The sequence below is a fragment of the Ranitomeya variabilis genome, chromosome 1 (genome assembly GCF_051348905.1).
Source record: "Ranitomeya variabilis isolate aRanVar5 chromosome 1, aRanVar5.hap1, whole genome shotgun sequence".
Taxonomy (NCBI): Eukaryota; Metazoa; Chordata; class Amphibia; order Anura; family Dendrobatidae; genus Ranitomeya; species Ranitomeya variabilis.
In genome coordinates this window covers 687,225,473-687,240,446 of record NC_135232.1, presented here as the reverse complement: position 1 = coordinate 687,240,446, position 14,974 = coordinate 687,225,473, and the positions used below count along the sequence as shown (strand labels likewise).

The following is a 14,974-nucleotide window of genomic DNA, read 5'->3' as shown; positions in this document are numbered from 1 at the left end:
AGAGTAGTGGTTCCACAAGCTTTAGCTACAATCCAGACATGGAATGAAAAGTAAATCAAGTACCCAGTGACGACAACATATTTCCCATCCTTCTGCCCCTGCAGCCGCTTGATGGTCGAGAGCAGGACTTTGGCTTTTGCCTGTCCGTATAATTCCACCTCTTCCGACAGCAGACCGATCTCTTCTGAAAGCCGAGAAATCGCTTTGGGCACACAGGAACGCGAGATCTCAATGTCACTAGAGAGGAAGAAAAGAGCAGAACTGAGCTCCAGCAACAAAACCAGACGCTGATGAGGGTCATACTAGTAGAACGAGGGGTCGGTTGGGAAATATGATGAAAACTGCTCATCAACTGCTTAACAAACCATCCAATCAGAAAAGAACGTTTAGTTTCATCTAAAACATAGTATTTGATTTTTTTTTTTTTTTTTTTTTTTAAGCACCAAAAGTTGCAAATCTTTTGCAAAGGAAAAAAAAAAAAAAAAACTCGCGAAAATACACCAAACTGAAACCAGGCAGGGACTGGGCGAGATGTGGCAAAAAGAATGTCTCATTAAAAACATAAGTCTCATTTAATCTGTCTGGACAAGCAAAGTTGTAAGTGTGGCACAAAATGTAGACAATTTTATTCATATAGCGTCAACATATTAAGCAGCAATTTACAAAGAATAAAGAGCAAATACTAAAACAAAAAAGAAGCATGGAGAAAATGCAATGAATGGTGGCTAATCGGTCATCTGAAAGTTACCTAGTGTTTACATAAGCCTTATTTTATATATCACTACATAAAATAGCAATTTCCATATTGGCAACTAGGCCTAATATTAGACTCATTTTTGGTTGTGTGCAGATGACTTTTCAGAGGTCTCAATCATCTTACAATTCAATTTATATCTGACAGATGACACTGCCATTTACTGTAGCTAACATAGGATCCACCAGTCACAAGAAGGGATGTCAGCTCACCGTCCCTCATTAGAGCATGCCAAGATTACACTTCTATACAAATAGGGCCCAAGTCAGTGTATGACTGCTGCGCATCATGTACAGGATAGGAAGTAAGCCTCTAGATGTGACTGAGAAAATGGCAAGATTATATTTAATATAGTGATATGAAACACTATATATAACCAATATCAAAATTGAGTGCATAGACCATTGTCATCTTGGTCATGTTTACCAGGTTATTATCTCCTGAACACGCTGTGTGCCAGGTTGTGATGTTCACTTGGTATTACTGGAGGTGCGGTTAAACTTTGGACAATACAGTTGACTTTTTTTTTTTTTTTAAATGGTCAGAAGTTACAGACCTATCATTGGAAGGGTAAGTGTGGGGAGGACAAAATACTGATCATCCTGGATAAGCCCCAATAGTTCAACAGAGCAGAACGCAGTTGGCATTTGCCAAAAGGTATTTAAGGCCAAAGTTTACACATGGCAGATTTAATCCATAATTAAATCCGCATTTGCAGATTTTATTTTTTTTCCCGGATTAACGAATACATTGATGGTAATGGCAAGAATTTGCTAAAACTCTGCAACTTGATAGCAAGATAATATACACACTGCAAAATGTGACCAAATCTAAGACGTGACTTGGGTTTCAATAAACCCAGTTGTTTGCTATGGACTGTACTTGGCGGCACACTGTCATGCTGTTGGGTTGGGGGTCATGAGACTTGTGGCTACTGGATATTAGTCATGTAGGAGGGATGATCAGCTCAGATAGACGCAGACTGGAGCAGTGACATGTTACTGAAGCTATGGTTCTCACTGATAGCATTCGCAGCTATGATGATACTCTATTGGGCTGTACATATGTCTGATTTCCCCCCCCCCCCCACTTCTAACAAAATCAGAGTACAGTCAAATTTTGACGAGTGTCAGCTCAAAGTCTGCAAAGCAAGTCTATGGGTGTTGTGAGGAAACATACATGTGCAAATTCAGTGCACTTGCAGTCCTTGGCTCCTTTCTGCTTCTCGCCACCTGCACCGCTGGCCACGTCTTGATGGACAGTGGAGACAAATGCTATCATGTCACCTCAACTTCCAATTAAGTGAAGGGTAATGTCAGCAGGAAGAAGTCATGGAGCTTAGGACTGCAAATGCACGAAGACACCCGGCAATATGAAATTTGCACATGAATAAAAGACAATTTTAGGTCAATAAAAGGACCAGAAGGCGATGACATTGGTATTTATGGAAAGGTTTTACCTTGCTTTTATTTTCCACAACCCTGCATTTCGTAGTGAAATTCTTACTGACAGGCTCCATTTAATACAAGTGAGTTCAAGGGTAAGTAACTAACCTGGTGTGATTGGCACAAAGTCCAAAAGAACATGTGCCAGGAATTTTCTAGTGCCAATATGTTCTGAGAGCCCCTAGACTGCCAACAGACCTCCACCACTAATGCCCTGCCAAACCTAGCCCCTTTGCCTATCCATGTACTGTAGGCACAAAGGATTTTCGGTAAAATGACCACACGCTATGATTAACTCACTCCTCATGGTGCAATCATACCACTAGTTTTCATTTTCCTAACATTTATTTGCAAACTTTACATGAAGACGAAGAGCAGTGCAAAAGCAGAAGAGGCCATGACTTTCACAAAAATACATGATAAAGAAGTCCCAGACAGTATACAACTACAGTAATACAAAGTGAACATGAGCAGCCTCCGGAGATACAAAACGGTAGTAAAGAGGATGTCTTGAGGCAGCAGAGAACGGCACTATCTAGAAAAGAAAGCAGAGCATCAGTAACAGCAGAACATGGACCCTGGGTGCAAGGATTTAATCAAAGCGATAATCCGCTAATGCAAGAGGAGTAAGCAGCGCAGACTATGCGGCAACTGTCGGCCACTCGCCAGATCTTGTGATTATCTGGCAGCTATCGTGCTTCTGTTATTAAAATCGGAGACAAGCAGGAGACCAGGCAAGTGTCCGACCGATGTCGTGGCTGCAGCACTGGATGATCCCTTTAAAAAGAATGCTCCTGCTATAAATGAAGCCTTTGTTACCACACTGAACATACAGTGAATTCTTTACATTGCAGAAACACTTAATTTTTTTTTGCTTTTTATTTAAAGTAACTGACTAAAATGACTGGCATGTTTTAAAAAAAAAGTGTCCCGCACCCTTCTACCGGTAACTTAACTACAGTGGCATCCCCATTCTCCATCTCCTGTCGATTATAGTGTAGTAGGAGACTTCTCATCCTCTCCGTTAGACACAGGCATTTAATGATTTGCTTGATCCTGGACCAGTCTTTTCCTCTTTGCAGAGGACAGTTGCTAACAATTATTCTGTGCCTATAGAACATCAGCAGCACATCTCCAGTTTTTTTTTTTTGTTTTGTTTTTTTTAAGCCGAATAATAAGGAAATGCCCCCAACAAGCTAACATTTTGCTAGTTCCACGGAATACCAGTCTGTTCAGAATGGCATTGTTCCTACTAAAACTTACAGATTGGCTTGTCTAAAAATGTGCCATAGGAAAAAAAAAAAAAAAAAAAAGTTTTGTTTTTAAAAACAAAACAAATCATTTATATAGACCACTTTAAATTAGTGAATAAAGGGACACTTAAAAGATTTGGTTACAAGTGGTATCTCCTTTAAAATTTCCAAAGAATTTTCTTCTCAATGGTATTAATACATACCTGGAAGTAGAGTGTTTTCCTTCTGACTATAGCCTTACCATTTCTATAGAAGAACTACAAGTATAAGCCATGTATTACCTGGGTACCGGAGTCTGCAGCTGCAGGTTGGTGTATTCCATACTCCATGTTCCAGGCTGGAATTTCTCCAGGTAACGCTTTGCACTCTCCACTGTGTTCTGAAATGGAAAAAAAAAAAAAAAAAAAAAAAAAAAAAAAAAAAAAAAAAAAAAAAAAGGGCATCCATTGTAGATTCACCTACACCAGAGCTTGGAAAAAATTAAAAAATTATTATATTTCGCCACCAACCTCCATGAGCATGGCTACAGTCATAGGGCCAACGCCACCCGGCACCGGGGTTATGTAGGATGCCTTCTCCTTTGCTTCCTCATAGGCCACGTCTCCAACAACTCGTTTGCCAGACTGTTTAGTGGCATCTACAATGAAAAGTTAAAAAAAATTTAATGTTTCCAAACATGGCTTTATCAATATAAAAATCAGGTTGAAGTATTGGGCTTTTTACATTGGCTGCTAGATGTCAACATGGCAGATTAATTTTCATGGTAACCACCACATCAGTAGTAGTTAGTTCCATGGTCCAATTCTGAAGCTCACATGCGCCTCACGTAGGCACTTTCAGAGATAGAAAGAGGTCAGTATGGGAACTCTGACTTGTCTCTGCTTACTCAGCAAGCTGCGATGCTCTGCAGGATCTCACACCTTTCTACCATAGCCAGCAGTAACCATCAGCTTTTTTGCTAGATTAGTTCCCAACTGTGGGATCAGACTATAGAAATAAGCTTCCAGCCTCCACACGGGTCATGGGCACTCCAGAATCCGACGCTGGTTCACCAATTGCCCTTTGACCACTGCATACTGTGAACATCCTATGATATCTGCCGCTTTGGAAATACTGCTGCATTCTTGAATTTTTGGGAGGATTTTTAGTCCTTTTTGCGGCTTTGCAGATAACTTACTGATCCAACTCCTAGGACCCCTAGCAATCCCCAGCAGCTGGTTACCATGCTTTGCAGATCCCAGTCTTGGTAGGAATTGTATTGTGCACGCTCAACTGCCACATCAGTGTCAAGCAGAGCACACCACCATTTCCAGCGGTCCTATAGACAATACATGAGGCATAGGTCAAGAATGTATCAACACTCCAAGCAAGACAGGGCAGAGCCTGGATCCAACAATCAATGTGGGTTTCTAGTGTCAGACTCCTGTTAACAGTAACTTATCCCTTATGGATAATATTTTCTTTGCAATAACCCTTTAAGAACCGATTGATCACTCACAGTCTGACATGACAATGGCATCTGTCAGGAGCGGAAGATATATAATCTAGGTCATTCACTTTACCTCTGATGGCTTAGTGCGTCAGAAGAAAAAAAAAAGAAAAAAAAAAGGGATTTGTGTACTCACCGTAAAATCATTTTCTCCGAGCCATTCATTGGGGGACACAGACCGTGGGTCTATGCTGCTGCCACTAGGAAGCTGACACTAAGTGATACAAAGAAAATTAGCTCCTCCCCTGCAGTATACACCCTCCTGCTGGCTCTCAGCTAACCAGTTCAGTGCAAAATCAGTATGAGATCAATATAATAATTTTTTATTTATATAGCGCCAACATATTCCGCAGCACTTTACAATTAAGCGGGGACATATACAGACAAATTCAATACAAGTTAAGACAATTTAAACAGTGACATTAGGAGTGAGGTCCCTGCTCGCGAGCTTACAATCTACAATAACAATATATGAGCGTATACCATGTCACATTATATATGAGAGTATAGCATGTCAAATTATAAAACAAGCACAAGCTAATAAAAGGGTGGGAGCTGTGTCGCCCAATAAATGGCTCGGAGAAAAGGATTTTACGGTGAGTACACAAAAACCCCTATTTCTGCTTCGCCTCATTGGGGGACACAGACCGTGGGACGTCCCAAAGCAGTCCCTGGGTGGGGACAACATCAGATCAGGCCTTGTGAAACTGCTACTTACAAGTGCGCCACCGCGGCCTGCAGAGTCCGCCTGCCCAGACTCACATCTGTGGAGGCCTGGGAATTATAGTGCTTCAAGAATGCATGCGGACTGGACGAACACGCAAGCTTGCAGGAGTGCTTTGCCGACGCCAGGTGTCTAGAACCCAAGAAACCTCGATAGACATGGAGATAGGCTGACATCTAACACGGAAGGACTCCTGGATGGTGTAATGAATCCACCAGGCTAACATAGCTGATGAAACGGCTAAACCCTTCCTGAAACAGTCAGGGAGCCGTCCTCCCAAATAAAGTGTCCAACCTTTGGAAGGATGCCGTCCTCAAGACGTACCTACTCAGAGCACTCACCACGTCCAGAATATGGGGAACCCATTCCGTTTTGTGGACTGGGGTGGAAAGATGAGGGAAGAACGATGCCCTCATAACTGTGGGAATACAATACCACGTTGGTAACAAGGGACGGGGATGGCCTGAGGACAACCTTGCCTTGAAGGTAATAAGGGAAAAAAGTCTGAAAGAAAAGAGCGGCTAGCTCTGAAGACTCGTCAGGATAAGGAGATCGCAGAGAAAAAGAAAAAAAAAAAAAAAAAAAAAAAAAAAAAAAAAAAAAAGGGGGGGGGGGGGGGGGGGGCCACGTTCCCTGATCGTAAAGTCTGTCCGGATCAAAAAGGAGTCTACTGTAAGACTCCCAGGGCCATTAAGGTCCCTAAGATCTAACGATATGCGATAGAGGTTAGGTTCTTCCCTGACAGCCTGATTGACCTGCAGAAAGAGAGAGGAGCGAAGGGAACCGCTTCCTTTGTCGTCAATTTTCCTCAGAACCCTCCTAGCAAATTGAATGGAATGAGGGGGATGAGTGAAAAAGTGCACGAGCTCCCAGTTGAAGGGCCACGGCCTTGTCTCAAGGGAGAATCACCAACCTTTTGGAAGATTCCAGGATCATCCTCAAAAAGGATATCTGCTGGGCTGCCAGCCCCGTCGAGAGAGGGTATCGCAAGATATATAGATAACTCAGCACAGGGCTGGAAGAGCAGCTAGAAAGTCGAGCAGATAGGGCAGGACGGCCAAGCCTCTAGGGTGCAATAGGAACATGACGGCTGCCATAACCTTTGCGAACACTCTGGGTGCGGTAGAAAGGCCGAAGGACAAGGTCGTGATTTGAAAATGCTGTTTGCGAAAGTGAAGGAATTTTTGAAGAGGGGAAAAACATAGGAATGTGAAGGTAAGCATGCCAAATGTCGGTGGATGCCAGAAACTCCACCTTTTTCAGTTGAAGTAATGGCTGAGCGGATGAACTCCATCCGAAGAAGGGGGACCTTGTCAAGTTTGGTAGAAGTATGAGGTTCAGGGTCGGTCTTACTTTTCAGTCCCCTTTTGGAACCAAGATCCCTTAGATCTAGAACGTCCTGGACAACTGATCCACTGCTGGTTGGGTCTATAGGAAACATGCGATCCTTTGTTCCTGTGTGGGGAACACTCCCAACTTCTCACCGAATAACCGATCATTCTGGTAAGGGAGTGATGTCAGAGGCCTTTTGAATGCAAAGTACGCTTCCATTCTGAGCCATAATGCCCTTCTGAGTGTAATGGCAATTGCTGCTGACAGTGCCGTGCAAGTAGACGCATCTGAGAGGCATGAAGCAGCTAGTCTTCTCATTCCAGAAATTTGATTGACCAGCTGTACCATCTTCGGGAAAAGGTTACTGTTAGAAATCAAAATAGTTAAGGTTTCTGACCACGACAGGAGACCATTGCTCTAGCAACACATGCGGTGGCTAAGGAAGGGTGGAGCGCTGAACTGGAGGCAACAAGATGGAACAAACTAGATTTGCCATCTGACAGTCCGTTGTATTTTTAATTGATGACCCATCGGGCAGGGATACTGATAGATATACCCCTGGAGATTCTACCCGGTTAATATGCCAAGTCGTAGAATGCACGGCTGCATGCAGAAGGTCAGGAAAAGCCGTCTCTTACCATCGTCGCTCTCTTGACGGTGCGGAGTTAAAATGATGAACCCTCGATCCACCATCCTCTTAACAGGGAAGTGGAGAGGGATCGTCCGCCTTCTTGCATCATCTGCTAAATAGTGGAGATGCAGAGAGGGTGTTCGGACGCCAAAATGGGAGCCTCTGTACATCTACAGAGTTAAGGTCCCTGGGTGGAGAGGGCTGCTTGTCCGGCGTTAGGCCTGGCTGTAGAAGAGGATACATGGAGGCGACACTCCATGTGCTTGTCTAGTGCTGGTGTGGGGAGATCGGTGCCCTTTAGAAGGACCCGTCGCCCTTAAGAATCAGACCAGGCATGGTATCTCACATCTTAGGTGGGTATACGTGGAGGGGACACCCCGCGTGTTTGCATATTGGCTGAAAAAGGATACCGCGCTTGCAGAGGTTTCTGTCCAGTGGATTGCTTATCCAGACGCTCCCTGTCTGGATGAATGGCAAATGCTCTGCGAGGGAGTTTAGTTTCCTCATGAGGGACACTGCGTGATCTAGAGTAGAACCGAAGTCCTCGTCAATCTACAGAGATTGGTTGATGATATAAATAGGCGAATCCATCCTTGCCTGACGGCTCGCATGAAGGAAAGGGACCATCTATATTAGTCCTGCGAGTACTCTGAGCCAGAGGGTTCACGGATGGATTCAATCTCTTGTCAGAGAATCCATGGGTTGCGGCAGTGACGAAGCCCACTCAGGGAAATAGGTACTCTGGGATAAGCGGCGGAGGGCTCCTGAGCTCATTTAGGGTGGCCGGCTTCAGACTGGTCATGTGCCTTTAAGCACAGGGGGAAGAGAGCAGTACTTCCTTACCCAGTAGCAGAGTCGTCGTGCCCCTTTAATGCAAATCCATAGCGCATGTGCGTGCGTGTGTAGGGTGGACCAAGATGGCCACCGGGAGTTGCAGAGGTGGTAAAGTCTCACAGAGTGAGGCGCCGATTTGGGGGGCGGAGCCACAGGCGTGATGTGGGCAGAGCCTCGTGACTTCAATGACTAGGCCCAAGCCGGGGCCTAAATTTCTGTAGCCAGCATGAGCAATACCAGGGGTAGAATAGAGGGGTGTTGCCGAGGAAGTGATCGCTCTCGTGCCAGGGAAGAAGCGCCAGAAAAGGTGGGCGGAGCCACCTTAGCACGCCATAGTGCAGGCGTGGCTCCCGGGATGCAGTCTACACATCGGCCGAAGCCGGGGGCTACATTTTTGCAGCCAGCGCGTTACCTCAGGGAGGTGGGCCACAGGGAAGCTGAGGCTGCCTGTCAGCATGTGAATATCCCACTGCAGAGGCCCATCGCTGACAGGATCCACTCACCATCGGTGCGCGTCCCAGCATGGAGCCGCTGCGATGACTGGGTTTCAGCACCGAGGAAAGCGTGTGCACTCTACTGTTCTGCTGCAGGTCAGGTATTGCAGCGTGGATGGTGCAGGGATAGAGGGGTAAGCCTCAATCCACCATCCCTTTGTTAGGGAGGTGGAGAGGAACCGTCCGCCTCCTTGTGCCATCCGCTTTAACAGTGGTGGGACAGTGGGGGCTGTTCGGATGCCGAAGAGTGGGGCCTCTGTACATCCACGGAGTTCAGTCCCCGGGTGGACAGGGCCAGTTGTCCGGCATTAGGCCTGGCTGGAGAGGAGGATACGTGGAGGCGGCACTCCATGCGCTCATCCGTTCAGGGTGCGGGGAGATCGGTGCCCTTGAAGGGACCCGTCGCCCCTAAGAATCAGCCCAGGCTTGGCATCCCACGTCGCAGGAGAGGATACGCAGAGGCGACACCCTCCGTGCACGCCTGTTGATGGTTCAGGGAGATCGGAACCTTGAAAGGATCCGTCGCCCCTTCATTGTAGAAAGTAAAATCAAAAATGTAAAAATAAAATAAAAAGAGTTTTGGGTCTGAATAGCAGACCCGTCTGTGTGCCTCCTACAGACACTAAGCAAGAACTGGTTAGCTGAGAGCCAGCAGGAGGGTGTATACTGCAGGGGAGGAGATCACTTTCTTTGTATCACTTAGGCTGCCGTCGCACTAGCAGCATTTGGTCAGTATTTTACATCAGTATTTGCAAGCCAAAACCTGGAGTGGGTGATAAATGCAGAAGTGGTGCATATGTTTCTATTATACTTCTCCTCTGACTGTTCCACTCCTGGTTTTGGCTTATAAATACTGATGTAAAATACTGACCAAATACTGCTAGTGTGACAGCAGCCTTAGTGTCAGCCTCCTAGCGGCAGCAGTATACACCCCACGGTCTGTGTCCCCCAATGAGGCGAAACAAACACACCACCTCTGAAGTCACTCACACCAATTTCCAGTATGAAACAGAAGACCTGATACCAATCCCATGTTCCACCTCTCCTTTCCATTTGCAATAAGGAAGTAGGAGCTAGCACTCAAAGCTACAGCTATGTAATATGGCAATATATATAAAGACGTGAACCATGGTAATTAAAATGCATGGAGTTCTCTTTATGCCCAGGTGACTGAACAAGGATGTCTATTGTTCATAGACAGTACAGGTTGGACAAATAGTTTAGACTGGAAAAGGGTTTTTTAAGTCTTGAGAGGATTAAAGGGAATATCTCACACCCTTTAGAAACAGCCATGGTCACCCAGCGTACACAGACAAGACAGTGGAAGCCCTTTTGTCTACAAGAAATGCATGTTGGATTCAGGTAACACTGGGTTCCCGAAGATGGAAAAGGTAGAATGAGCCAGGTCAGACAGTGTCCCCAAAATGAAATTTCGAATATGGGAATTTGAACAAATACGATATTAATGAAACCTACATTTTCAGCACTGGGTTAACCAGGGTAAATTATACATATTTTCTCGTAACTTTATCCCCCACCAAAAAGTCCCAAATCCATAACGGGCAAATAACTACCAACAGCTATGCAGCGTTTGGTTTCTTAGTAAAAATAACATCCCGACAAAAAAGTGGCATCTATTTTGAACTACTGCGGTCATCAGACGAGGAGTTATCACAAAATGTGATTTCATAAAATCCCGAAGGGATGAAAACAGCCCACAACCATGCCCACGTGAGGTAATCACAGGGAGGGTGTATGGGTCACACTCGGGGTCTGAAAAATGATCAAGCCAAATTATGATCTGGGTTCGTGTAGAGATACAGTTTATGCAGGGACCCCGTTTACGCAATGGCCAATCGAAGTGCTCTCCTTCAGCTAAACTGAATTGTGTCTACGACGGTGAAGTAAATTTCTTTGTTTTATTCATTTTATGTAACTGTATATCCTGTATTGTTTTGTCCCCCTTGTAAATTTTTTTTGTACATTTTCATTAACACTGCCTCCCTTTGGTTAAAATATAAAAATGTAATAGTTCTGTTCACCACACCTCAAAGCCATATGCTACCTGTAATGGGTGTCCAATAGGCCTGTATAACCGATTGGTGGTGGCAGCAATATCTAGAGTTATCGTGGAGTTAGCGGTGACTGTACGGGGGTATATACATATATTCCACGAGTTGGAATCTGGAGGTGTATATACACCATACGCTCGCTGTTAGAGTCACGATATTTGGCCTGTTCGTGCAAACGACCTGTAGCTTCCTTCGTTATTCGGCCAATCGTGTAATTGTCTGGACGATAAATGGCAGCAGAGAGCCAAAGATCACAGCAGGAGGTTCTCGTGACCTTCCTCGCCTGTGATATTATACAGACTATGTATTCTGAGCTCTCCAACAAGTCAGGAGCCTATTAAACCTCTTACCTGGTACATGGTTAATGCCGCAATCAATCACAACAGCACCAGGCTTGATCCAGTCACCTTTAACCATCTCTGGTTTACCAGCGCCGACAACAAGAATGTCCGCCCTGCTCACCTACATGTGGGACAATGAACACAGGTCATACTGGGAATACTGTAGAATGCATGGTTTAGGACACCAGATATATGCAAACTACGGTACAACAGGCAACACTGGTGGCACACTAACTAATCACAAGTCAAGCCCCCACCCCATTTTGGCAATTAATGTCTTCAGAGGCATCGATTCGTCCCCGCAAGAGCCAATGACTGGGATTAGACAACTTTAGCTGACAGTTTTACGATCTGTCCACATTCTAGTTATGATATCCCTGGTGACACTAGTGCCCATCAGTCTCTGACGTTACTGATAACCAGAGGGGTACATGCTGCCCCAAGAGCAATACATGGTTAACACTAACATAAGTAACACTTTAGAACTTGCAATTCACCTCTTCACTGAGCGACTCAGTCTTTGAGTGACAGGTGGTGACTGTAGCATGATTCCACAACAGCAGGTCGTGCATAGGAGCGCCCACAATCTTACTGCGCCCAATAACCACTGCTCTCTTCCCTGCAATCTGCACTCCTGGATATTAAAATAAAAATAGGACATGGAAAGAGAATGATTAAACCATCGAGCCATTACACATTTATTTGGACTAAATAAGAGGTGTACATGCGATATGGATGCAGGCTTGAAGGACAGTTATCTAAAAGAGAGGATCTTTGCGCCTCTGTAACAGATACCTCCATATACATCCAAAGAACTAGACTCTTTACAGTATTGTTGCCAGATCATGACTCCATCAGGAGGATGTCAGCTTAGGGGTCCACTGCCCCAGCTGAAAGAATACAGATCCACACCATTGACCATCACTGAACCATGGATACACTTGGGGTAATCGGAATTTGGACCCACTTGTCACTTTAGCCCAATGGAGAAGTTTAGAGTACCCAGCTTGTTGTTTCCTCCTCTCTGCATGTTACAGGTGAGGTAGTCGGCCCTGAAAGCTTCTCTTGCCCTGGCGAGTCTGTGGAAGGGCAAGACTAATTTTGCACCATCTTGGGTATTTTGCTGGGACTGTTCTATGTGTTATTTACCTGTTTTTTGGCTCAATAAAGTATCGCCAAACTGTTTTACCCTCACCCAATGTTGTCTGAGTAGTATTATGCCCATGGTAAAAGCAGGCGTTCAGCGAGATGATCCCTGGTCCATGCGGTTTCTGCTAGCAGACCAGGGCACCCACTACCCCCACCCTCCTTATGCCTCCACACCCCTATAAGTGAAAAATGGTTGCAAGTTACAGATCATGAGACTATGGATCTGTGAAACTGGTATTTTCACAAAAAGCAGTTTTATCTTGTGCAGGATGACCACGTACTACAGGTAGGGTGCTATAAAGGACAGGTGCACTGAGCTGTGGGAGATTACCTGTTTGTCGGATAAGGTCCAAGCATCCTTTTGGTGTACATGGTATGAAGCAATCTCCAAGATCACCCCTGGCCAGTTTTCCTGCATTAATACTGGTTAGCCTACAATAAGACAATCACAGAGTTAAGACATCTAAGGCGAGTCTTGCGTCTGTCTACTTCAGTTTGCAGAATCAGCCCTGTCACACTCACCCATCCACATCCTTGGCAGGTGATACAGCATTGGTGACTTTCTCGGTGTCAATTTTGTGATCTGAATCCAGAGGCAGCTGAACAATTAGTCCATGGAGGGCCAGATCCTCATTAATAGATTTTATTCTGCTCAGTACCTACAAAACATGGATCATAGACATCAGTTGGCCTTGGCAGCCAGACCACAGCCCTGCAGACCACTCGCTACCTGCAGCTTCTTCTGATTAGTAGGTCTAGAGTGGCATCATAGTTGCAGCATAAGGAACGCATGACATTGCAACAAGCCTACAAAGAGGTGCTAGGGGTGCTGGCGGGTAGGAGGCTGGTCTGGACAGGACTGGTGTCTGGTCTGGAGAGGAACGAACAACTGACGTGACCACCGGAGTCGGGTCTTGTGAATCATTAACTCTGACCACATCTTTAGCAATTATTCCCCCACCTATCCTGAGTCCAATAATGGGGCTCTGCAGAGCCCCAACTTCAAAGAAGCAGAGGTGCACATGCTCAACCTCCGCTCCATAAATTCCCCAAGCGACATTGCCACAATTAGCCAAGAAGGTTTCCGCTCCTCTCCCGCTATACCGGTTTTATGGATTAAATAAAGGACTATAACCGGATGGCGAGTGCCACCTTTTTTCTTTTCTTTTTGTAAGGCCATGTGCACACGTTCAGTATTTTTCATGTTTTTTCGCGATAAAAACGCTAACATATGCCTCACATTATTTTCAGTGTATTCCGCATTTTTTGTGCAAATGTAGCCTTTTTTTTCCGCGAAAAAAATCGCATCGCGGAAAAAAAAGTAACATGTTCATTAAAATGCGGAATTGCAGGGGATTCCGCACACCTAGGAGTGCATTGATCTGCTTACTTCCCGCACGGGGCTATGCACACCATGCGGGAAGTAAGCAGATTATGTGCGGTTGGTACCCAGGGAGGAGGAGAGGAGACTCTCCTCCACGGACTGGGCACCATATAATTGGTCAAAAAAAAAAAAAAAAAAGAATTAAAATAAAAAATAGTCCTATACTCACCTTCGATGTCTTCCTGCCTCTCAGGTGCATGCTGCCGCTTCGGTTTCTATAGCTGGTGTGCGGTGAAGGACCTGCGATGACGTCACGGTCTTGTGATTGGTCGAGACCGGTCATGTGACCGCTCACGTGACCGCGACGTCATGGAAGGTCCTGAACCACACCGGCATCTATAGGAACGGACGCCTGCAGGTGAGTATAACCATTTTTTTTATTATTTTTAAACATTCTATCTTTTACTATAGATGCTGCATAGGCTGCATCTATAGTAAAAAGATGGTCACACTTGTCAAACGCTATGTTTGACAAGTGTGACCAACCTGTCAGTCAGTTTTCCAAGCGATGCTACAGATCGCTTGGAAAACTTTAACATTCTGCAAGCTAATCACGCTTGCAGAATGCTAAAAAAAAAGCGAAAAAAACGGAAAAAAAAATGCAAAAAAAAAAAAGTGGATTTCATGCAGAAAATTTCCGGTTTTCTTCAGGAAATTTCTGCAAGAAATCCGGACGTGTGCACATACCCTTAGACTACATTGGTTAGATCTTTTTTTGGTGTACACCCGTATTCCTACAGTTGCCTGGTGTTCAGCTTATCCACAGGTAGATTTTCAATCAAAGCTGTGACAAAGTAGTAAGTGCTGGCAGTACACTATCACAAACTGAACCTAATCTCATCTCTCCTCCACATTGCCAGCTAGTTTTGCTCACCTCTGCCTCTGTTGCAGTCCTTGGCAGCTTGACATGGCTGGCATTAATTCCAATCTAGAAAAGAATATATATGGAAATCAAATGCCAGTGTCACATGGGCAAAGCTCAGCCCTGCACTAAATAGGAGTACTCCTTTAATGTCAGATATCTGCGCTACAAGGACATTGATACAAGCCAGAACATGACCCAAACCCATTA

The 14,974-nt window shown here is 45.0% G+C and overlaps 1 protein-coding gene across 1 annotated transcript in view; it reads right to left on the bottom strand.

Annotated features, from left to right (window-relative positions):
- MTHFD1 (methylenetetrahydrofolate dehydrogenase, cyclohydrolase and formyltetrahydrofolate synthetase 1) overlaps positions 1–14,974 on the bottom strand; it is a 62,284-nt gene that overhangs the window by 43,832 nt on the left and 3,478 nt on the right. Inside the window, exons 4-11 of the mRNA XM_077266008.1 lie at positions 14,777–14,830; positions 13,041–13,177; positions 12,850–12,950; positions 11,867–12,003; positions 11,379–11,490; positions 3,962–4,089; positions 3,734–3,831; positions 64–237 (exon numbers count right to left, since the gene is read on the bottom strand). Of these exons, the coding sequence (XP_077122123.1) occupies positions 64–237; positions 3,734–3,831; positions 3,962–4,089; positions 11,379–11,490; positions 11,867–12,003; positions 12,850–12,950; positions 13,041–13,177; positions 14,777–14,830 (941 nt within the window). The remainder of the gene's footprint in view (positions 1–63; positions 238–3,733; positions 3,832–3,961; positions 4,090–11,378; positions 11,491–11,866; positions 12,004–12,849; positions 12,951–13,040; positions 13,178–14,776; positions 14,831–14,974) is intronic.